This window comes from Anopheles cruzii, chromosome 2 (assembly GCF_943734635.1).
Source record: "Anopheles cruzii chromosome 2, idAnoCruzAS_RS32_06, whole genome shotgun sequence".
In the NCBI taxonomy this organism is placed as follows: domain Eukaryota; kingdom Metazoa; phylum Arthropoda; class Insecta; order Diptera; family Culicidae; genus Anopheles; species Anopheles cruzii.
This window is the reverse complement of record NC_069144.1, coordinates 24,786,482-24,810,108: the sequence shown is the minus strand read 5'-3', so window position 1 is coordinate 24,810,108 and position 23,627 is coordinate 24,786,482. Positions and strand designations below refer to the sequence as shown.

At 48.7% G+C, this 23,627-nt stretch overlaps 1 protein-coding gene across 1 annotated transcript in view; it reads right to left on the bottom strand.

Annotated features, from left to right (window-relative positions):
• Nucleotides 1-20,294, bottom strand: part of LOC128278161 (uncharacterized) — a 35,273-nt gene extending 14,979 nt beyond the window's left edge. Inside the window, exons 1-2 of the mRNA XM_053016828.1 lie at nucleotides 19,923-20,294; nucleotides 19,659-19,853 (exon numbers count right to left, since the gene is read on the bottom strand). Coding sequence (XP_052872788.1) covers nucleotides 19,659-19,853; nucleotides 19,923-20,294 — 567 coding nt within the window. The remainder of the gene's footprint in view (nucleotides 1-19,658; nucleotides 19,854-19,922) is intronic.
• Nucleotides 20,295-23,627: the final 3,333 nt, after the last annotated feature.

Here is a 23,627-nt window from a genome sequence, read left to right as displayed (position 1 = left end):
GCGGCGTTCTCGTCGGCTTGACATTTACGAGACGCTCACCCATCATATCGGACGGTACCCGTTGTTCGCTTCTTCAAACGGAACACCCACCAGAGGAGGTGTTGATGGGCGCGAAACATTCTAATCGGAAAGGTAGAATCATCGCATCGCTATGCTGCAGGCGACGGTCGGCGACGATGATTTCGCGATCGAATTGATCGCGTCGCGCGCGCCTTATGATTGGCTTCGACTTCGCTTCGACTTTCGACACTCCGGCTCCGGGCTGCTGGTCTGGCATTTGTCTCCCAGCTCGCTTATAATTTTATTTGATCTTTGCACAGCGCAAAGCCTGCGGCGCGCACCGAGCCCGCGGAGACAGCCGAGAAGATGTACGGTTTCGGTGACCTATTTGGGTCGTGACTGCCTGCAGTTTGGCCAGCGTTTTGTCATCACGGATCAGCGCAACCCCCCCGAAACACGGGCTTTGCGTGCGAACAAACCGAAAAAAAGCCTTCGGGGGGGCGCAGTTGCATCTTGGCAATTAAAACCGTTTTCCGATGGGAACCGAGCGGCGTTTAAAGTGGATCGGTTTGCCGGCTCCGAGCGGCAGGAGGACCCGAGAAGGAACCGGAAAATGATCAGTAAATCGGCGTGTGGAGCCCCGCAGCGCAGCATGATTCGAGCCCGTGACCAACAAAACAAGCTCTCAAAAGTTTGAATACTTCAAGCGAGCGATACTCGCGTCCGCGTGGTGCCGATTTCTGGGCGAAGTGATCTTTAAGTATCTTTAAGTGATCTTTTGCAATCGAGAGCCTTTCGAGCGACGCCCGCGAACTTCGGTGGTGGTAAATGTTGGCAAATGAATGTTGGTTTTTGTTTCTTTTTTGCTGTCATCAAACTTTTTTGGCACTCGAAGGCCGAAAGCCGGCCTCGGCAGTGGGAATTTATTGTTTTATTTTCTCACCCACGACACACACCCGGACAGTGGCGAGCGAGTGACATTGTTATGCAAAAGCCGGGGTGAAGTTTTCATGCGAGCGACAAACGATTTTCCCAGCCCGCAGCTCGGTTCACAGTTCACCTGGGCTGCCGGCTGGGTGGTCTTTTCTTAGGTGGCATAAGTGGGCGGGCGGACGGGCCACTTTTTGAAAGGTTACTTGAGGTTAAGTTACTGATAAATTCGGTCCGGTGTTGGGTAACGCATTAAGTGTGCCGCCGAATGGTTGAACACACGTTTCGCAAATGTCTCTTCAATATTATCCACAGTGGGTGACAGTTTATATCAAAATAAATACATGGTTTCCAATATTTTGAGCTTTATTAGGTTAGATAATTGCTTTGTTTTATAAATATTGTTTGAAACGTATTATTGTTTGTTGGTATTGTTTTGTTTGCAACTAGATTCTTTTGATTCTATTCCCTTAAACGTTTCCCTTAAAATTTTTAACTGTTCTCGCTCGTTCGCTCTTTGGAATTACTGTAATCCCTTAAAAAAATGGCCTGTAATGTTTCCTTTCCAAACAGCCCTCATTTGATAAAACTAGAGCAGTATCGCTAGAAATATAACGATCAACGCTACCCAATAACATAAGCATGAGCACGAGCAGCTATTTGTTTAATTCATGAAATTATTGCTTAGTAAGTCGGGAAAAAATATCTGATTTGTTACCAAAAAAAATCATGGTCCAATCAAGATTCCAGTGCTATTGGTAATTGTTGACTGGACTCGGTTCGTTCTTGAAAAAGTGTAACGAGGACTAACGAAGAAAAACACGGCAACTTCTCGTGAGGGTCGTCGGGAGTAGTTTTGTGTGAGACTTTTGCTCAAATCCGCTGCGCTGGTTCAAAAGTGACTCTTGCTGACTTCAAGGCACCATTCCAATAATGAATGTTCAATTTCAATCGGACATCATTTTTTGCTTAATTTTTTTTTGATCACTTTCGAGCGTGACCCCGGACTGGCGCAGGATGGAAAAGCGTTACGGAAAATCACATCAAAAGTGTGGTAATTACGCACAGTCCGTCCATTGTTCGGCCGTGTCACCGATGGCGATCTGCAGCTGGCAGTAGCATGGGCTGGCCAAATTGCTGATTGATTTTGCAACCACATCGCGTAGTATTAGATTCTGGCTAATGAACAACTTTGTTGTTGCCGTGCAGCTTGTCAACGCTGGGAACGGAAATTTAGTCAAAGTACCCGGCTTCACACCCTCTGTGGCCGACCGGGGGACGGTGAGGTGCTGGTGAGAAGTAAGTTGATGTGAGCCATAACCTTGGGCGGACTGTTTACTTGTGCCTGCGAAGAATGAAAGCAGCATTCAACTACGACATATTGAAAGTATCACTGTTCTACGAGCATTTGAGAAGCATTGTAAGGCTGAACCAATGACATAGTCGAAATGCATCCCGCTACATTTCTGCTTCAGTTCTTAAACATATTGAAATGTCTCATTTGTGATACGCAACTAAACTAAATTTTAAGTTATATTTTTACAGTATAAATTACATAAATAAATTAGAGCTACGAAGTTTGTATTTAATTCACATTTTCCCTACAAAACGATGTTCATATAATTCATTTTCAAAACTAGTAATATTAAGCAGAAAATGGTATATTTTTAAAACGTTTCAGTTCGAAAGAGTTGACACGTATGGCGCTACGAACCGGGGCCATGTTTTGACCGCTCAATCGTAATGCTTCAATCCGTCCTGTCCGACCGTCCCGTCGTTGATGAACATAATACTTTAATCGTTTCCATTTCACTCTCGTCTGCACACCGCATTAACCATTCTTTTCGTTGTTCGGTCGAATTAATTTTCCGCTCCGATGACGAGTGATATGATGTGGTGCTGGTGATGAACCAATTATGTGGTGCCGCCCGCGTGTTTCGTTACCACCGGCGCCTCGGACAAGCGCCCGGTGATAGCACAAACCGATGGCTCGCTCGGAACAATCGATCGAACGCGGCGAAGGCAACATCGATGCAATTTATGCTCCGATGTGTTCGGGAAGCAGCCACGGTCGACCGACCGAGCATTGACGGCCGCATTCACTGGCGTCGCTCAAGGTGAAGCAGGAAGCAATTGATTGCCAGCAGCAAATGATAAAAAAATGGAACCGAGAGGATGGCATCACTCCGGGCCAGGATGAGCACGTGCTGATGAGGGACATTTCTTACGACGGCCTGGGAAATTGAACCCTCTGCCTATCGGCCTAGCTTCGGATGCGCTAATCCGGGAAATCCTCCTCTGGGTAAATGTCAATTGTGATTTCTTACAAACCAATTGCTTGTCGGTGTCGGTGTACGAGTCAACCGAGCGGGATCAGCACGGCTTCAATCATCGTGAGAGGCTCTTCGCAATCGTCGTGAGAGGCTCTTCGCAAGCGGTGCAGCAATTAATCACGCCGTCAACTGGACGCCGACGACGGCTGAAGCTGACTTTTTCTTTCCCCTTCCTTTCTGGGGGTTGCACTCGGTTGTGGTCCGCAGTCGTAAATGATTCATACGGCTCCATCTTGAGATCCCGGCAGGTGGCATCGTAATTGGCAAATTGATGTTTTATTATGCTGCAACATTACAGTGTCGGCGATCGGCGGGCTGATTGATAAGGAATTGACACCCAGTTATGCCACGAATCCATTTTCAAGGATATGCTGCGAGCTTGTATGAATCTGCAATCTACGAGTTTTAAATGTAGTTTTAGTATAAATCAGGCTGGACAAGGAAGCCCCGGACGCCTTGCTATAATCGGCACGTCCGCCAAAGCATCGTCCAATCTGGTGCAATCCGATTCCCGTCGGAGCTTCGCTTCGTTTTGCTTCCTGAGCGTAACTTTCCAGGCAACTAACTTTCAGTTGCGCCGACACAACGTTGTCGGCTGATGGTGAATGGTAGCGAAATGTCGTGCATTCCAAGAGATGGCCTCCGTGCTCACGCGCTCACGTACCTGTGAGATAATGGAAAAACGCGCAGTTTTTCTTTCTTTGCGGCGTTGTGAAAAGCGTACAGTAGTTGGAAATCGATCAGCGCCACCGAACCACACAAATGGCAAATGGGTAAATCACACACCGGGAGCGATGACAACGAGCCGAGTCGATGCCACAATGGGATGGAACACGGAACGTGAAAGTAAAAGTGAAGATGCGCCGTGTAATGCGTTGCGAGTGGCGCCAAGACTGCCACGGGACTTGACGGGCATGAGAGGTAGCAAACGGACAGGTCTTTGGTAGCTTTTCCGCATTACGTCGAGGGGTCAGCTGGCTGAACGAAAATCACATCTACGGTAGCGAATAATGCATTACCGGAGGCAAATGGTTAAAGAATTGTTTATTTATGTGCTCAAATAAATGACGGTCATATATGAACCATGGCCCCGTTCGACGATGACAGTGGCGCCAAATCGACAGCGGTGATTTTGATATACAGACGACAGACAGATTGATGACCGGTTTTTTATGGTACAACGAAAGAATTATTGATTAAGTAGTTTGTAAGTAAAATAAATGTGTTTAAATCATGGCACCGCTGGGATTCACACTATCTGCACACGGAATGCCGTGTACGTAATTAGGAACATAAACCAGATCTTCGAGCAATCTCCAGTATCTTCCCAAATCGCTGATGCAATCGTTGACAACATTTTGATGCCCCAAGTGGCACCCTTCGAACTTTCCACGTCCGTCCCGCGAAAGTGCACCGAAAGCGGGGCGAAAGCGAAACGGTTGGAACGAATGCAGCTGTCAAGCAGATGCACCTCGTTCGCCGGTTCCTTACTTTATGCTTCCTGCATTCCAAAAGCCACCGCCGCCGCCGCCGCCGCCGCCGACGTCGCTCTCTGATGTAATCTCGGTGTGGCATACTTTTGTGGCATCACTTTCGATTGTAATCGGTCTGTCGGCCTGGCTAAGAAGCAGCAACAGCAGCGGCAAGTTAAGTGTGTCAGCCGAGAAAGGGCGCTCGGTCTCGGAAGACACCCCTCGGAGGGTGGCCAGCAATTTAACCGTATCATTCCGCCACGCATGTAACCGAGCTGCGAACGGGGCCAGCACGTGCGCTGCATGCGAATGATAGAATATTTTGCATTCGTTCGACATTCAAAAGAAACCCACGAGCCCTGATTCGCGTCGGACGATAATGACCGCAAAAAATTGCTCGAAGCCATCGAACGGTAAAGGGCTGTTGACTCTGCGAAGGAATCTTAATTGATAGCAAAAACTTACAACCAAAACGAAGCAGAAAGTGCGTGGTATTTGTTCACCTAAAACTTCCTCATGCGGCCGCGCAGTCTGTCGGGCTGTCGAATGTCGAACACCGCCCGGACCGCAAGGCTGGGGAATGAGGAGTTGATGTATCGAATTAAAGTAATGTGTGTTAACCAACGCCGCTAAATGAAAATGCTGATTTCCGCGATGAAAATTATGTTATAAAGCAAAACAAAACACAACGGGAACGAAAGAAACACACAAGCCCCGGTTGGTTTCGTATGCCCTGTCCAATAAGCCTTACGTCTTGCGATGTAATTCGAAACGGATCCAGCCGGTATCTTTCGATCCAAACCATTGTCTTGTCATGAGTCATGCTGGGCCCGAGATGATGCGTGATTGAAATTCAATTGAGGCGATCCCACGAGATCGAAACGTCACCTTCGGCCGATAATGAAGGTGTCTTCCGTGCGTCAACCTGTGCGTGACCTTACGTTCTCCACAGACAGCGTGAACCGAATCGAAGTTGTGATGCAATTCTGATCTTTGTCGGTCGATTGGACGGGCAAAAAATCGGGGCTTTTCGAGGAGTGAAAACCCAAATCGTTCCCAAATCGACGACGTATTAATTCCGTGCCAAGATAATCCATCAACCAATAGACTCTTTCATGAATTTCTACTATGCTTGAGATATTTATTGCAAAACATCAAAACCAGTCACTATTTCAAAACTAACAGTCGTTTTAACTGTTGGGAAAGACCTACGTAAGCCAATATCAATTATTTCCGATTGACTCTGAAAACTGTGTTCGAATAATCTTCATCTACATGAAGCATACGTTGTGTCTTTTCCCCTCATGATCAACCCTTATCCTTTCTTCTGGGGGAATCACACCCATGTTGGACAACAAACGAGTGTACGGATCGTTGTTTTCAGTTCGTAACTTCGCGTATTTTAGATACATTTTACCTCCATTTTATTATTACAATGCTGGTTAATATTGCAGCTGTCTTTGGGGGTGCTGTCAGAAAAACTAACGCTTGTATTCTTCCAGTGAAATTTTATGTATAAACGTAGAATAAATGGGTTCAGTGCAAAAGCCTAACATTTTTTTAGGAAATTAGGAAACATTTGATTCAACAATGGAATGTCAACAATGTGAAATAGGTTGGAAAATTGGTACAAAATTAACAAACGAAAGTTTGACTTTGGCGTTCAACAAAACTCAGTGGTGTGAAATAAAACTTATAATTTAAATTATCACAATTCATTCTACGGCAATTGGGGAAATTTTAGAACAACTTTGCACATCAAATGTGCAACTTTTCTTTTCGCCGATTAACCTTGACGCCGAACAACAATTTAAACCATTAACGCTACACGTATTTTCATTTAATACTTAACATCTGAACATTTATATTCATTCAAAAAATCAATAACTTTCATTACCATTCGATATGCCTATTTTTCGATCAGCAAACTTAAAACACCTTTCTGCGCCTGTGCTTCATCCTTGCGCGCATAATGTTTCCGATGTTTCGTCAATTGGCTTGCCCGAACCTTCGAAGGACACACCCGTTGTTGGTGAACGCGCTTTGTGGCCGGAGTTTCGGAGTTTTGTGGTAAAAACCGCACGGACAGCTGAGAAACAAATAAAACTAAATCAGAGCGCGAAACCGCTCACCACATGTTGGCTTCCCATGTTGGCTCCCCATGTTTGCGTTTGATTAGTTTAGCATTGAACCGGCAGCACGCACGACCAATCGACCCCACCCGATGCCCGGCTTTCCAATTTCGCATTTCCACCCGTGCCGTGGCCGTGGCCGGGTGGCCAAAAAATTGCGCCAAGCTGTGTGTGCGCCGCCTCAATCCGAACGATCGGCGTCGATCGGCGTCGATATCGATATGTTTTTGAGCGGTTTTTGTCCGACTTTTGCCGACTATGCAATCGATTGGCAACGCACCGGCGCCGGCGATCGATCGACGCGCGCCGGATTGGAAAGCGTTTTCCGTGGGCCGGTGAGCCATTTTCCTGTGGGGCCTTTAACTTTGGCGATCGTTTCGAGAGAAGTGTGTTTCACTTATTCGGTGTCGATCGGTGTCGGTGTATGAAATTCATTAGTCGACAACGTAGCGTTGCTGACTGTTGGTTGCTGGTTGTTGTGGGTTTTTTTTTTGCTGTACATTTCATCCGATGCTTCTCAAATCGTACCACTTTTTCCGATCCGATCGTGCCCGAGATGTTGGACGCGTTAGTCTCACGGAGGGCCGCGCCGCGTATGTTCCGGGTCGTGTGGTGTCGGGGCTGGGCGTTCAGCAGCAACCTCTCGGCTGCAGCAACGGATTACGCCACGGAAATTGCACACGTGAATTTTACATAATCAACCCCGCCTCGCCTCGAGCCCAACGTGTGTGAGGTTTTCCACTCCGGCACCAGAATGTGCGTAGTGCCTCGCTACACGAAGACTTTGCCAGTGTCGGTCGGTGTTAGAGGAGGAAGAAATTGATCATCCACGGGGCTTGCGAACACCGGACGGCCCGGGCACCGATGTGTCTTGCCCATTCGCTTGGAACGCGGCGTAAAGCGGCGTTTATGCTGTAGCATTCCATTGCGACAAGAGGTGCGTAGGTTTCCGGACGATCGGAGTGATAAATAATAAACCACTACAAGGTGTAAATTCGTTATCCTTATCGGAGCGCTTGGTAATTTTAAGCGATTACGGATGCTTTCCGATAAAAATCTCAACCCAACCCATCTGTATAGCTTAAACAATTCTAAATGTAATTTAATTAAAGTACTATCGGATTGAAAACGATGATTGAATGTTTGGGCTCACCGACCGATTTGTGTGTGAGCTGCAACCGAAAACTCATACCCCACTGCCGAAACCGTCAGATGTCTAAAAACAGCCACACTAACGTCAGTCCGTAGGCAATCGCCCTCAGCACACATCCTCACCCATATATTATAATTTCAATTCGTCGTGCCCAAAAAAAAACGCGAAGTGGACTCACCAAAACAAAACACACAGAAACGGCCAAAGCATGACCGGCGCAGTGATCATGGCGCAATCGCTGACATACTCCACGCTTCGCGTCCGTACACATTGGCCACGGTAACGCAACGGTTCATCATTCGGCCAACACCGCAGAGTGACCAGTCGATCGCCTTCTCGGACCGAGCGGTTGATCGTTAGGAGCCACCGCGAGCCACGCGAAGCCGCTTTGCGCAAACCATTGCCACGGAGGAAAATGGCGCCACACGTGCAAATGGCGCACGCGCACCGCGTACGGAACATAAAAATAGCGCGCGCGTGAGCGCCTCGCGCATGCATTATTGCATCGGTGCCGAAGAACTGACCAAAAAGCGCGAGCGGCGCGAAATTGCACCGCTTTCGGAGGCGAAAGAATGTTTCGAAAATTTGCGTTCGCCGTTCAAGTTCCGGACGGCTTGAGGTGACTGATTGATTGGTCACGAGTTTCGGCCCGGCGTGTGTGCATTTGCGCACTTGTCGGATGGAAATTCTGCACATTGCAGCAATCTCTGCCGCAACAAAATGACGTACAGAAGGAAGAGAATGGCGTTTGGCGGATTTCGGCGAAAACGGCCCGACCCATGTGTTTGAGTAATTTTCCGTTGTCTTCTTAGACCGGTTGGTCTTTTTGCTTTTCTTCATAGGCCAACGATGCTCCAAGTTGTACTGCGGAACCTCGAAATGAATGAAGATGCCGAAACCTCGAAGTTCATCTCAACAAACTTCCTTAAACATGTTCTCCATTTTTTATTTTTTATTTTTTTTCCATTTTGTATTTCCTATTCAAGCCACATAATTCCAATCAAGCTCTAGCTACGCGAGAAAACTTCTTATTTTTGTAGGCAAGTTGGGAAGGATCCTCGTTTTGAGATGTTTACGTCGTTTCGTGCCATTCAGCCTATGCACTTTTCCTTGGGTCGATTCATGTGCGGTACATTTCTGCCCTTTAGAGAGTTTCTGCAATATCCTTTAGAGCTTTTTTTCATCTGTTTTATTTCGTACATTCCTTTGGGCCTTTTATTTCAGGTCAGTGCGAGAGACGCTCAATTCTGACAATTTACGTTCCATTTAAGATTGACGGATGGCTGGTCAGTTTTAGAATTCACATTCTTAAGGACACCACAGGACGAGCGCGGCGTTGCCTCCTTTCTGAGCTCCCCATTTCACCATAAGCACAGCATCGTCGCTTAAAGTTCATTATCGCTTATGACGCGTATTTTTGTACTTTATGGAAATTGGAAATTGAATGAAAATTTAGTTAGTCTAGTTTTTCAGACTCTATTCATCGGACCCCTAAATGTTGGGTATTGTTTGTAATTGACACTTTAAACCAATTATTGCACGGCCGTACTTCTCTGCGAAACATTATGGCCAAAAAAGAGCGAATACTCTTTCTTGTCTCCCGGTCTATGAATTATATTATTATATTCAAAATATTATTTTATTTTTTATAACAAATTACGACCGATTTCTGTTTATTATTTGGTTCAATCCAACCGATCAAAGGGGTTTTACATAACACGTCTCCTCACGAGTCTGCCAACCCCTTCGGCATCGGCATCGCCCCCTATCACAGTGAAAATTAACAAACCACACACAATGGACGCAATTTGCAGGAAATAATTGGTTTTCCTTCCATTGGGGAGGCGGGCGTTTGGGGAAACTCGGGAAAGGAAATGGCCGCCCTACACCGGGCGGCCATGTTTTTATCGTGTTCGTCACACGTGTAAACCACCCCAAAAACCACCAGCACGCCAACAAGTCGTCGTAGTGTGCATTGGTGAACCCGTTCATTGTGTGTTTTTGGTTCCAGTGCAAGCCAAGGCCTGCCGAAGGATGGAAAATGGGTGGCGTCGGCCTCGACCGGTGGAAATAAAGTGGTGGTGAAGGTATGTTGTGAAAAAGTGTCCAACATGCGTTGGCGAATTATTATGGCGGGGTTTTGTGTTTTAGGTTTTCGGCCAACGCTCTCGCCTTACGCCTTGGTATCGGAAACAATGGCCGTGCTGCAGCGTACGGTATGTGGCCTTCGTTGCACTTCTGCAGACCCTTCCAAGGGGAACTTCCGTCTCTGGGGAGGAGGGCCTTGAGCCTGGGGAGAATGCCGCTGCCGCTGTGCGTGCATTGGCGCCCATGGGAGAGCTTTTCCGAGGTTTCACGTTCAAACATGTGTCCATATTGGGTTCCCCGGCTAAATAAGCCATTGTTGTGCATGCGATCGCGCCACGGCGATTAGTCACCTAATAACAGCGACAAAAACGGAGCCTTACGATCACCGTCATCCGTTGGGTCTCAACGATCGGTATGTTGGGTCTTTTGCTTCTTTGCCATTCTCACCAGCATAGGGCAAAATGTGGATTGTTCGGATTTGATCTTCCGTTCCGTTGATGATTGCAGCCAATGCAGTCATTTTATGTGTGGCTTCATTTTAAAAATACTGACATAATTTCAAAACCACAGAAATTCGAAATCAAATTAAAATGGCATTTCTCGGCAAATGTTGAATTGAATGTGCGTAAACCGCAACAAACAGTGACCAGCGTTACGGTTACTTAACAAACATGTTGACGATTGTACCAGTGAAGGTCCAAAACAAGTTTGTTCCTCATAAAATCGGAAGATAACGTAATACGCCGCCTCTTATCAGCCCCCAAAGCGGCCTTGCATGCGGCGTCCGGGCCCGGGCCAAGGCATGAGGGGAGAAGAAAAAACCATTATCATACTTATAGCCGATCGTGCGATCATTACACTGACTCAACGTAACGGACTCCAACCGGGGCGAAAACACCTTCACCAGGGCCGTAGGGTCGAAAAGCGGACGAAAGACTTTATCGCTTCCGCAAGCGACGAACCTTATCGCGCGCGAGCGCGCGCGCTGCAGAAGGAGTAGCCGACTGGACTTCTGGGACCGATGCAGGCGACCGATAAGTTTGACAGAAAAGCCGGTTGACAGCCGGAGAAGTGATCTCACAGCCTCACAGCGGTTCGCTTGAAGGCAATCGGCTAAGACCGGCCCGGTCGCGGCCGAAGATCAACTATTTTGTTCCAGTTATTCAAATGCAGAAGCAGCAGCTCTTTCGTCTCGGTCGAACACCTCCGGCCGGGGGCGGCCGCTGCTAATGAAGGTGCGCTGCTCGTTTCCAACCACACGGTGTCGGTGAGTTATGCTAATGGCAACGGCCGAGCCGTCGCCACCGCACAACCATCTTCGAGCGCAGCTACGCTCGCTGAGGGCGATATCGAGCGTGGCATTGATACACCAGGCAAAACCAGTTCCCGTTCGGAAGCGATCGCACCCCAAAACGCGCGACTTAGCCCGTGTAGTGTTGCATCGTTGAACACTTCGGTGACGACACATCGTCGGTGAAGCATTCCACACCGAGAACTCCCGTAGGTAAAGGGGTCGACCACTGAAGGAAGAGAGCGCCCTTTATGATGCATAGCAACCATGATTTTTCCTCGAACCTACACGGTCATTAATGCGACCATTTCGGTCACCGTGACCACCGTGCAGACCGCTCACTTGCTACCGCTGTGTGGCTCCTTTAAACGAATGATGCCTTCGGTTGCGGCTTTTTTTTGCTCCCCGCGATGGTGAATAATTGCCGAGAGTCGAGTAATGAGTCGATGAGTCCGTCGGCGTTGGCGAAGGATGCCAAAGAACCAATAACTACCGGTCAATGTCGCGCGTCTTGAAATACGGCCAGCCTCGGGCAAGGTGACAAAGGAAACATTTATCATGCATAGTTTCAGAGTGGTCATTAGCGACAGTCGCAGCAGCAACAGCAGCAGTACCGCACAGTAGCTTCATTGCGGGCTAACGAGTTAAGCTGTAAAGCCACAAAGTGATGTGTAGAACCACGCAGCAGACTATTTAAATTGAGGACGATAAATCAATCGCCAGCGATCGTGCGCCGCAAATGAAATGGAAATTAAAAGGAACAACTATGCTGTGACACGTGATCACGATATGGCGATTTGTTGTCTAAAGCAGGGCACTTATGTTATTGATAATTGGTGTGACGCGATGATGTGAATGGCGTGTGTCATACTAAATACAAAAAAGGAGTTAAGAAGCGACTAGCCCCGGTGTCTTCAGGATGCAAGGTTTTGGTTCGGGAACGAGCATCCCGAATTCGACACATGACCAAGAAGTTGCATGGTTCCAAAATTCACTTTTTTAAATAAAGCGACGAATCAACTACTCTATAGATATTTGGTGCGTTCCGATCTGACCATGGCAACGATTAGTGCAGGTGCGTCTACTGTCAAATAATCGATATCCAAACAAAAAATTGAATGAAGAGATTGGTTTAGTAGTTTTAGTTTATATTTTTACAATTTTTGCAGTGACTTCAATATTTGCTAAATGTATTAATTTATTTGAAAAACAAACTGCAAAATCGTGCAGCATTCAGAAACGTCTCAGCACAATATGCTTCCGACAATGCTTCTACAAAGAGCTGCAAAGTTTTTGGAGCGTTTCCGCCGCATTTTTGGAACTTTACAAGCACCCAGCGATGAGTGGTCCCATCAATCGCTTTATGAGTGCTATCTTGTTAGACAAGAAGCTGTGCCCACGTTAACAGTGAGCCATCCTGTCGGCTCAAGATTGTAAATATGCTGGACCGAAAAATCGTCATACCGTCACTATTGAGCACGTTCGTGTAGCTCATAAAAAAACTGTCGGTGGTGTGCGATGCGATTCTACATTTCCGCTTCTCGACACCGGTGCGTGTGCGTGTGATATTGATCGGTTCGCAACACCGCGGTTTACGACGCCCGTCCCAAGGATGGCCGAGTCACCGGGCAGCGAAAGGGAGCGTGCAAGAATGCCTTTAATGCCTTGGGATTGGCAAGCTCACGGCTGTTGCCAGCGATATTGGCGAACCCCCTAGTAGTAGAGCGAACGGTTTCGAAACATAATCTCAAAAGATCATCTCCATCATCTTTCGGCACCAATCACCAGTCGGTTTACGGTGCGGCGCCTTCACCGGGGACACCAAGATTCCGGCCGGGTCCCTTGTTCTGTTTTATGAGGCAATAAATGGATTGCGCACAGCACAATCGGGGCTTCCGAAAGGAAGGTTCTGAGTCATGCGACTGTCGTGTCGTGGAAATACCGAACGGGAAGGACAAAAAACTGAAGGTATTCGTCTTCTGCCCTACGGGATCAAGTGACACTGGTAACGAGGCCTTTTCGAAACTGAAAATAGCCACAACCGGAACCAAGCGGAACCCGGAGGACAACTGCTTATCCTTGCTGACCGCCATGCTGGGCCTCTCCAATTCTGTGGCGTTTAATTTAATCGGTCGTTGAGTGACTCGACGAAGAGTTGAACACAATTTGATATAATGAACAGCAAATAATCACAGCGTACAAAGCTGAGCTATCCCGAGCCTAGTACACGATTGCAATACTTTTCCTAATGCCTAATCTCGAGCGATCGTCCGGCAGTATCTCATAAATAAACATTTTTATTTTTAGCCCAAACGACTTTCAGACTATCGGCCGGCCGAATCGTCTGCCGCGCGGCAACACTTCAATGTCAACGACGCTAGGCTCGAAACGAAATGCTCCACCGAGAGAAGGTTGCGAGAGATGATTGCAGGTGAACTCTGCACGCTGCCAGAGGTTAGTCGCGGGTCAACTGCACAGCCTCGTAGCGGCAGCAGGGTCACGCATCCTGCCGTCTAGAATCGGTCGCCTCGTGGCGACGCGTTTCAGCCACGAAATTGAAAAACACACAACGACAACAAAAAACGGACTCCAACCAAGGACGGCGTTCGAGTCAGTTTTGGACCCATTTTTAGACCCCCAATGCCAATGCGCTGGACCGGCCAAACTGGATCCACAAAACGGTTACGCGATTCGGTCGCTCGTTTCAAGCCGAACCGATCTTGCCCAGTCGTAGTCGGAGAAGTGTGCTGTGCACCCGGGGAGGAACTGGCCGGTGCCGATGAATTGACCATAAAATCCAAAGACACGAAGATCAGAAGTCTAGGGCATCGATCACGTATCCGGCATTGAGTGGAACGATTGCTGAAATCGAATTTCGAGAGCAGCACTCCTTAGTTCCTATTCAGGACGTTGGGCTCAAGAGAACTTGTGAGCCCAGCCCAGCTGAACATCCAGTCGTTCGTGCCACGGTCAAGTTTAAGACAATCATCACTCCAAAGGTCCAAAGGCCCAAAGGCCGAGGAAACTCTCGTCGGGACGCCACACGCCCGGGCGGATTGTTTTCTTCCGTTGAAGGGCGCCCCCCAGACCATTCAATGTTGATACTTATGAAGTGCCTTTGATTGATTTCGAGCCATTGATTCCATATAGTTCAAGGATGCCATCCGAAGAGGCATCCCGCGTGCACTTTAAAATCTCTTCACGGTGCCTTTGGTAAGCCGCATCAGTGCGTGTGCATCAATGCTGAGATGTGCGGCAATTCAGAGCGACAGTCGTCCTCGTGCGGTGCTATAATTTATTTAAATTTACCTTCAACCAAAAGGTGTCCAAGCGAAAGAGCCCCCTAATGCGTCATTTGCCGCCCCATTGAGTGCCGGAGTGCAATGATTTTCATAAACAAAGGCATTAAAGCTGCCATAAATAGGAGTTGGGTCGTGGGGCGGTTTCTTGTGGGACACTTTTTTGTGGCGTGAATTTCGCCAACCGATGCTCGACATTAAAGCGTTCTTTAAAAGGTGGCAATATTAGGTAACAGCAGCAGCAGCTCCGCATTCATTCAGCATTTTGTGCCATTGACTCAGTGTCGATTTTCTCTCTCTCTCGAGTGGCCATTTATTTTCCAACCAGTTGTGTTGTTCCAGTTTTCGGGTCTACGCCGTTGACCTCACCCAACGTGGCCCAACGTGGCTGGCGCTCATCACCGATGTTTCCGATGGCGTCGTCGCACGTCGTCGGTGATCGTCGGCTTCCTTCCGAGAGGCCTTCGAGGAGGATCAATTTGTCAAATGCGTTCGCTCTTGAACCACTTAGCGCTCCGAAACGAAACGTCGGTCAAAACGATTATGATACATTAGGTAACTGGAGCCGACCAAACGAGAAGCCACACGGATGCGATGGGATGCAAAAGCGAAGAGCGAAGAAATCGAAACAATACGGACGAAAACAAGTCTCTCGAAAGCGAAACTTCACGCCAGCGTCGCCCCCCTCGGGCCCAGGCTCGTTTGCCCAGTTTGAAGCTTTCGTCATTTCTCCTTCCCCAGCTGACGTTGGTGACCTTCCGTCTTCTGGCGCCTCCCCACCCCCCGCAACGGCCCGACCAGTTCTTGTGCATGCCGGCCGGTTGGAGCTGGCGGTGGGACATGGGTCGCGTCCGGGCCGGGCTGTTGTAGAATTTATTTTTGGCATCACCCAACGCCGTTTACCATAACTCGATTCGGCCGCTGACGACGAGACGCCGAAGGGGTGAGTCGGGTAGAGAAATGGACGTAGCGAAAGGAATTTTCGATTTCGTTTGTGTCGATCGGCCGCGCCCCGAGCGTCTTCGGCGGGCGGACGGCGGCAACTTTTGCTATCGATGGTATGCGCCTTGCGAATCGTGGAACGAAGCTGCGGCGAAGGCCACCTCCGCTGGGTGATGGTAGTGACTGAGAACTGGCTAGGAACCTGGAAGTGTTGTTTTTCAGAAGCGTCCCCGGATGTACAACCAATTCCGGCGGGATCACTAGCGAATGAAACTGAAAAAATCCCATTTTATCCTATTTAATCCTATTACCTACAATAAACACTGTGTTGGAGCTGTACGACTTCCATTGAGCTTTTTTATGGAAATCATTAAATCGTTTCTCGATATTTCGAGCAATCACGAAACGATCACGAAAATGTGATGCAAAAACATCACGAGGAACTTGAAGGAAGAATTCTTGATGCACCACACCACGATATTCAAAGAAACAGTAACTGTTTCCCGTTAGTTGTAGTCCACAGCAGTAAAATACATTTTTGCTCAACATTCTGCGCGGGCTCATCGTTCGCGTAGGCCATTGACCGACTTTTCAAGGCTTTTCGGTTTATTGTCGCTTTCGCTGGCAAACGTGCACAGCGCACAGCAAAGCCGAGCCAAATAGTAACGGCTAGCGCCATTGCGCGTCCCCAAAAAGGGGACACCCGTACGGATTGTCTCAAAATAGTGTCTCTCACGATCCACTTCGTCTCCGCGCGGGTGCAGATGAGCGAACAGCGAAACGCTGCATAGCAATACTGCTGCCCGGAGTGGCATTTACCCCGACCCCGGTATGCCCAATGCAATTGGGCACCGAGCGCGTGATGGGTTGAATCGGCTCAGCGGCCCGGGTTATACCCATCCGCGCCCTCGGTGCTCTCGGTGTGTCCTTCTCGACATTCCGTTCCTCGCTGCACCCCGATGCTCAGTCACGACCGCCATTGGGATGACCTTTGCACGTAGCGCAACCAGCAATCGCCGAAGCACCGATTGCATGCAGATGCACCGACAGAGAGAGAGAAGCACCTGACGACGAAGAGTGCACCAGCGGGACAAGTGGACGCCAGCAGCCCTCGCCAGTTCCCGCAGCACTGTGGTTTGAAGTTTTTCGAAAAGCCACGGATGCATCAGCCACTTTTAAGGAGTTTGTCACTTCACCGGCATTGAAGTCTTTTGTTTGGGAAATTCGTTTTTGAACCTTTTTGGGGCTTTAAAGGTGTTATTAGCTCAGCTTAAAGCACCGTTTTGTTAACTATAAATTGGATCTGTGTCGGGATCAAAGAAAATGACAAAATTTAATTATGTGTTAAAGTCGCGCAACTGAACAAGTGGTTAGCAAATGCGAGTATATTCTTCAGCCGAGTCATGCGAAAAACACAAAGGCTCGAAACAGCTGTGGCACACAGAAGCAAGTTGGCGAAAGAAGAGGCAGGACAAAAAACGCCATCCGTCAAGTGGCACCGGCTTCGCGTAAGGGGCACCGATGGTGCATTTCCATTAGCTTCGTAGCACCGCACCGTGCTTGGGCCTCCTATGCCACCGCCCGCCGGTGGGAGAATGCGTGTTTTTGTGTTTACCTTGGGTTTGCCAACCAATTTCCTTCGAAACCCAGCGTGGGAAGCATCCAAAGACAGTGCGGTGCTAGAATCACAGGCCGGCGGTATTGGTTTTGGAGCGGTGGGAAATCGCGCACTGCCAGCTCTATTCAGACGGCCAGGTTTTTCCCTTCCCCCGTTTTGGGTGCCTCTATCTGTTGCTCAAAATTTCAACCCACCCGCGGCGCGTGGCAGCAACTCGATGTCGAGAGGCACATCAAACCATCCGTTGGCCAAAGCCGAAGAGATAGGAGCAGAAGACACGTAAACGGTTCATAAAGTGGAAGATACGATCCGCGCGCTTGCAGTCCGCTGCTCTACTGACATTACAAAATTGGGCACCAGGGCTTTGAGTAATGCCGGTCCAAGGTCTGGTGTGGTCTGTGAATTTTGTGTAACGCTCCGGACGTGATCCGTACTTTGGTGCCGGTGTTGCGTTTTCGGTGAGAAGAAGATGATTTACAGAATGCGACGTCTGGTGTGACCTACTGGACGATGCAAATGGCCAATCTGCTCAGGTTTTTACCACCAATTAGGTTGGTGGAGTAACATTAACAATATTTTGGGAACTCAATGAAACATATTTCAGTTCCGCTTCAGAATGGTGGACATTTTGCCGATTCTTCCCTTTACTAAAGCTTCTATCGCGGCGGTAGAAATTGATCGGCTCCCCACCTACACGGTGCTCACGGTCTGTCTTTCACTTTTTGTCTACCGAATTCCATAGGCCAGAAACGGTTTGTTTCCGCGCCATAAAAGTGCCAATCCCCTTTCACGGATTGCCAAAAGTGCGGCAAACACTTTCGGTATCCCGACGAGCCGGGCAGGAGCAATCAAACGTGCCCGGTGTCCAATTAAAGATTTGTGGCGATCCGACGCTGGGCCATCCGCGGCCCAGTGTGTTTCGTCAGGCGTCAAAAGCGTCGCGGTTTTAGCGATTTATTTATGGCCATAATGCGCCTTCTTCGCTTTGGGCCATAACTTTTGGGGCTATTCTTCGACGGTGTTCGACGCACGCGAATCGCATTTGTGCCACCCAATGACCCGAATCGACCGAAGACGTTTCGGGCGGGCGTCCGTCCATGCCGGGAAGGTGTTGAAAACACTTCCTGTTTTGGTTTGGTTTGGGCATCGGTTTAGGGAGCCAACAAAGCACCGCTGATTAGGATACATTTTCCGCACGTTTATGGTGGAATTCGAATGTTGGAATGTCGTTACGGTGTTCGTATCTCTATTATCAACTTAAGAGAAACTATTTTCAGAAATTAAATTAAAAACTATTATTGCCAATAAAGATTGCTTCCAAGTTCAGTTTACAATATTCAAAATTCATTATTGGCACTTAAAATTGATGAACCCCGCCCCAGTAGCGGCACTGTCTTCGGTGACATTTACACCCGATGTGTTGCCCTGACGAAGCGAAAACTCCGAAAACGCGATTACATCAGAGCAATTTTGGTCCGCGAAGCCGGAGCACGTGGTAACTTAAGCTACGTAATTTCACAAAACGTGAGCTAATTTTCCCGTGACACGTTGATTGATTACTCGTCCGGTCGCGTCAGTACTCCTCCGAGGAGCGTTATGCCACATAACCTCCGTTTCCAAAAATAACCGGAGCCGTCGAAGCAAATATCACCGGTTTCGAGTCAATGTTTGGTTGTGGCCTGCCCGCGATGAGATTTTTGTGACGGATCGAGGTCAGGAGGGCGCGCAAACGCGTCACTTTTTCGGGAACGGAAGTGTATAGAGAGCGAATCGGCGATACCAAGCGAACGGGCTTGGTACGCCAATGGGAACCTCGTGGTGGACGAATGGAGTTATTCATGTATTCATCTTCTTCAAAATTGATCCCTTGCAATATAAAACGATCAAACCAACGGTCCTTCCTACTTGCCAAAACAGCCCAAAAGGAGTTCTATCGATTATTCAATTTCAAGTTTATGCTCGTTGTTAAGGTGACATTTCACACACACACAAAATCCTTTGACTGATTTTTGTCTGTTCTATTCAGTTATGAGTTACCAGGTGTTAAAATTAGACGTCAACTAAGAGAAAACCAACCCTAACCAAACCAACACTGCTATGTGAATGTCCGAAATAGTTCCGAAAGATTCACTTTTTGTGCGTGCTGCCAAAGAGATGGCCCAAATGATTCGCCCCCGACGATGGTCCGCCCCGAGAAGTCGTAGCAAGCGGCGAACACATTCCTGGCCTCCCACTGCAGGTGACTGCAAATGTTAATTTATGTTAATCCACCAAATACGCCAGCTCAGGCCGGTACGGTTCCCGGGTTTATAAATAGTACGCGGATCGAAGAAGAGTTCAGGGTTGACCCACCGCTTACATTTTCCAATCCATATTAGCATTGCCGAAAAAAAAACTCACCACTTCGCGATCCATCTGGAGAATGTACTGAAATCGGCCAATGTCGCTGATAGAAAGCTCCTTTGCTGCGCCGAGTCCGTGGTGGAACCGTGACCCGGCGTGCCCATTCTCTCCGATCACGTCGACGGCCCCGTCGACGACGACCAGGTTGCCCTCGCTGTAGAACTGAATGTTGCGCCCGTACAGATCATCCTCCTCGTCGGTGCGCTGATCGATCGGATCAGCAGCAGCAGCACCAGCAGCTACCCGGCGGTTGCTGCTGACGTCGAGATTGTTCTGTTGTTGCTGCGGTGGCGGTTGAGCTGGCTGCTGATGTCCACCCCGGTGCCGGTGGGTTGGGGGAGGCGGCGGAGGAGGTAGCTGCCGATGCAACCCACCGCCAGCCGACCTACCGCCGCCTACCGACGGTTCCGAGACGTTGTTGCTGTTGCTCCCGATGGACGCCCCATCCTCGTCGGTAGTGCCGGCGTCAGGACGCGTGGAAATTATGTTGTAGCAGCTGCGCAGCGGTGACGGCGAACTGTTTCCGCTTCCGCCAACACTACCTGCACCACCACCACCACCGCCTCCAACACCCGGGCCAACTTTCGATTTGTGCAGCTTCGGGTTGTGCACGTTGTATTGTTTGTTTACCATGGTGACGTTTTCGTTAGTCGCTACCGTTTTCACTGGGCCGAACCGGACGATGGCGAATTCTGGCTCCCGCGGCACCGCGCCGTTTGCTTTCTTCACTGAGCTGCTTTCGCGGATTGCAGAGAAAAAAACTGAAACCCAGTCACGTACCGACAACAATCGAAAGTGAACCGAAACACAAGCCGCCGCCCGCTGGCTATTGCGGGGAAAAGAAAAACTAATGAAAACAATTGATACGCAAACGATCGAATCAATCGTTGTCGCTACGTCTATTGCGTGTTCAATTAAAGGATCCGCCGCCTCAGGCCACCGCCTGTCGGCCGTAACCGTGACACTGTTCGTGAGAGACGCACGGAAACCCCACAAACGAAAACGGAAATCGATTATCGACAGTTAGCGGGCGAAAGGTAGCGCGGGTAGCACGCTGTGTTCGAGACCTTCAAATTGGACCATTACGAAGGCGTTCGTTTCACTTCGCTTTCGTTCGCCAGCACGGGATTGTGGATTGAGAAAATCGGCGAAAAATTTTCTCTTCTCGCTTTTCTTTTCGCGCAAAAAGTGCGAACCTTCGGGGTTCTTCTAACGGGGGGCGGCTAAAGACTAAGTTACTACGGACTAAAATCAAAAGAAAAAGGAGAAAAAACCCACAATTCCCACCGCTTTTTGGAAGAAACCAACCGATGAAATTCGAAATCGATTAAGGAAACCCACTAGGCGAGTGTGTGAGAAGGCGAAATATGAACGGCGATAATGGTGCATCTCTGATCGTCTCGACTCGCAGCGCATCACTTTTGCCGCCCAAAACAGTGTTAACAGTGTGCCACAAGAAGGTAAAATGGTCCCATCGTAAAGCATCCGCGGCCATTAAATCACAAATCAATTGATCAATAAAAAGTGGGTGATTATTGGCATTTACTTTTCGTGCGTCCTTTTTTAAAATAACCGTTATCTACACACGCTGTTCTTCAAATACCACGGTTCGCGCATTACGTAACATGTTTTTGTCATTTCGGCCCAGAACACTCTCGCCAGACAGGGCCAACATTTCATCAGATTTTAGTCACACCATTCGCCCACACAAACACACGCACAGAGTAACACTTTCGCCAGTCTGAAGAGCGCGTGGCGCACCATTCGTGGCGCACCGTACCGAAAAAGCGGTACCATTCACGGTGCCGGAGGTCAAGTAACCCTTCAGAGACCACTTATTGTTCACGAGCGAACGCACAGCGTATATCCTTCACACGATCGCGCACGCTCCGGAATCCGCCAAAACAAGGCTACCTTCTGTTGTTGCTGCACCGTCGCCGCGAGTTTCCCGGTGCAGAGTGCAGTCTCTGGGCGCTGCACGCAAACTGGCAGTAACTGGCGAACGCGTGACGAACACCCGCGACGATCGACCGACGACTGAAGCCGATCGCACGCGGCCAGCAGATCAAATGTGCTCCGCACGAAACGAAGCTCCGGCGAAGGCCGCGATCGTGCGCCACCTGACAGCCGAACGGAACGTCGGACGGGAGCTTTCGTGAGTTCGCGTCCGCGAGCTTTCGGATTCTGGACAACGACGGAAGGTTTCACTTTCGTTTGATGCGCGCGCGATCTCCTCGATCTCTGGTGGCTGCGCGCGGATCAGCAGCGGCAGACGAGCCGACCGTAAAAATGACAACATCTGAAACGAAGAAACGCTGCGTGGGAAAAGGTGTGTTGTTAATCGTGTTTTCAATGTGGAGCACATTCGCGTGATTCGAGTGCCGGGCAGCGAAAGAGGGTGCTTATTTATTGAGTAACGACTAAACAAACATTAAATGTGGAACACATTTGTAACGATTTTAGTATTCTAGCTGGCTACTGGTTACTCAACGAACAATGCTAGGTCAGGAGCAGAAGAAACATAAGAAGCTGCTCAATTTGGGCTTATGGGCGACTTGGATCGACGGAATTGTGCATTCAATCAGAATAGCTTAACACTCAATTCACAACTGAATCCTCGCTATTAAATACTAGGTGCATAGTTTGAAGAGATGGATTACGGAAATTAAACGGATTGCATCGTTGCCAGGATTACCGTTTACACGTATTGATCTTTTAAAGCACACCAATTGGTCATCATCCCGGTTGAGTAACAGCATTTTATTTCAGAAATTAAACTGGTATGTTTTTTTAATTCAACCTTCTTTAAAATAATTGTTCATTTTTTCTTGCTGTTTGTAGAGGGTGCATAAAAACAAGGACAACACGACGGCGCTACGTGCCATATAGTAACAACCACAATCGATATTTTGCGCCCCATCTTCGGAATCTGAACACTACCCTATATAAAATTCAACATCACTTTTTCATCACCGATTTCTGAATATTCTTGCCGGTTTTGTTTCATTTCATAAAGCATACGCAATGGTCTAGTTCTTTTGCGTGCGCGGAAGGTAAAGGACTAGGCGCCGCACTCACAAGTAAGTCAATGACAAGCAATAAACAGTGGCTCTTTATTTGCTGGCCGTCCCGTGGCTGCGAAGGTGCGAAGAATTATGATCGCCTGTGGGTACCGCCTTTGGTGCTGATTGATCGATCGGCCGAGCGATCGAACGATTGACACGCAGTTGTGCAACTCTGCGTCTTGACAGTCGGAAACCTCCGTCGGAACGGAGGCTCCTTCGATGGTATACGCCACGTTGCGCCATCCGCGCGTGTCCCAGGATTCGATGGGTCGCCCATCGGATCAAATGAGACGCTGTCATCGTGACGTTTCGGTCCGGCCCATAAGCAAAGAACGGAAATTCCAGACCCGATCCACGTCTTTCCTAGCAACGCTTCGTGTGACCGAGCGTACCTTCTCGGCTACGGTGTACCCGATATTCTTTCTAGCACGGTACAGCCCCGCATGGCAACGCTTCTTCCTTCGCATCATTAGTGCCAAATGACAGCTCTCTACGCCGGCGAGGCCACTACGCTGTTGCTTCTTACCAAAACGGGTCGAAAAGCGCAAGAGAGATAGAGAGAGAGAGAGACACACACAGAACATGTATAGTAAACACACAGTCTACTGACGAGTGTCAATGTCACTCACGGACTGTACGGTATTCAAATCGCACGAGATGTTTAATTAGAAATACGCCGTCCGTGGCTCTGGTCTACTGCCATTTCAATCTGTATGACAGCCGGAGCTCCACTTTGCATCCACCGGCTAGAATAAGCCGGAACGTCTCGTCGTACTGAGGCTGCGTGGTGTTGCGCGATCGCAATTCGAGTTCGAGTCATTTGATCGAACTCGAATAGGGGGTTCCGCACAAGGCCATCGTCGATTGGTGAATCATCGGCACCTAGCGTTGGAAAGGGGGA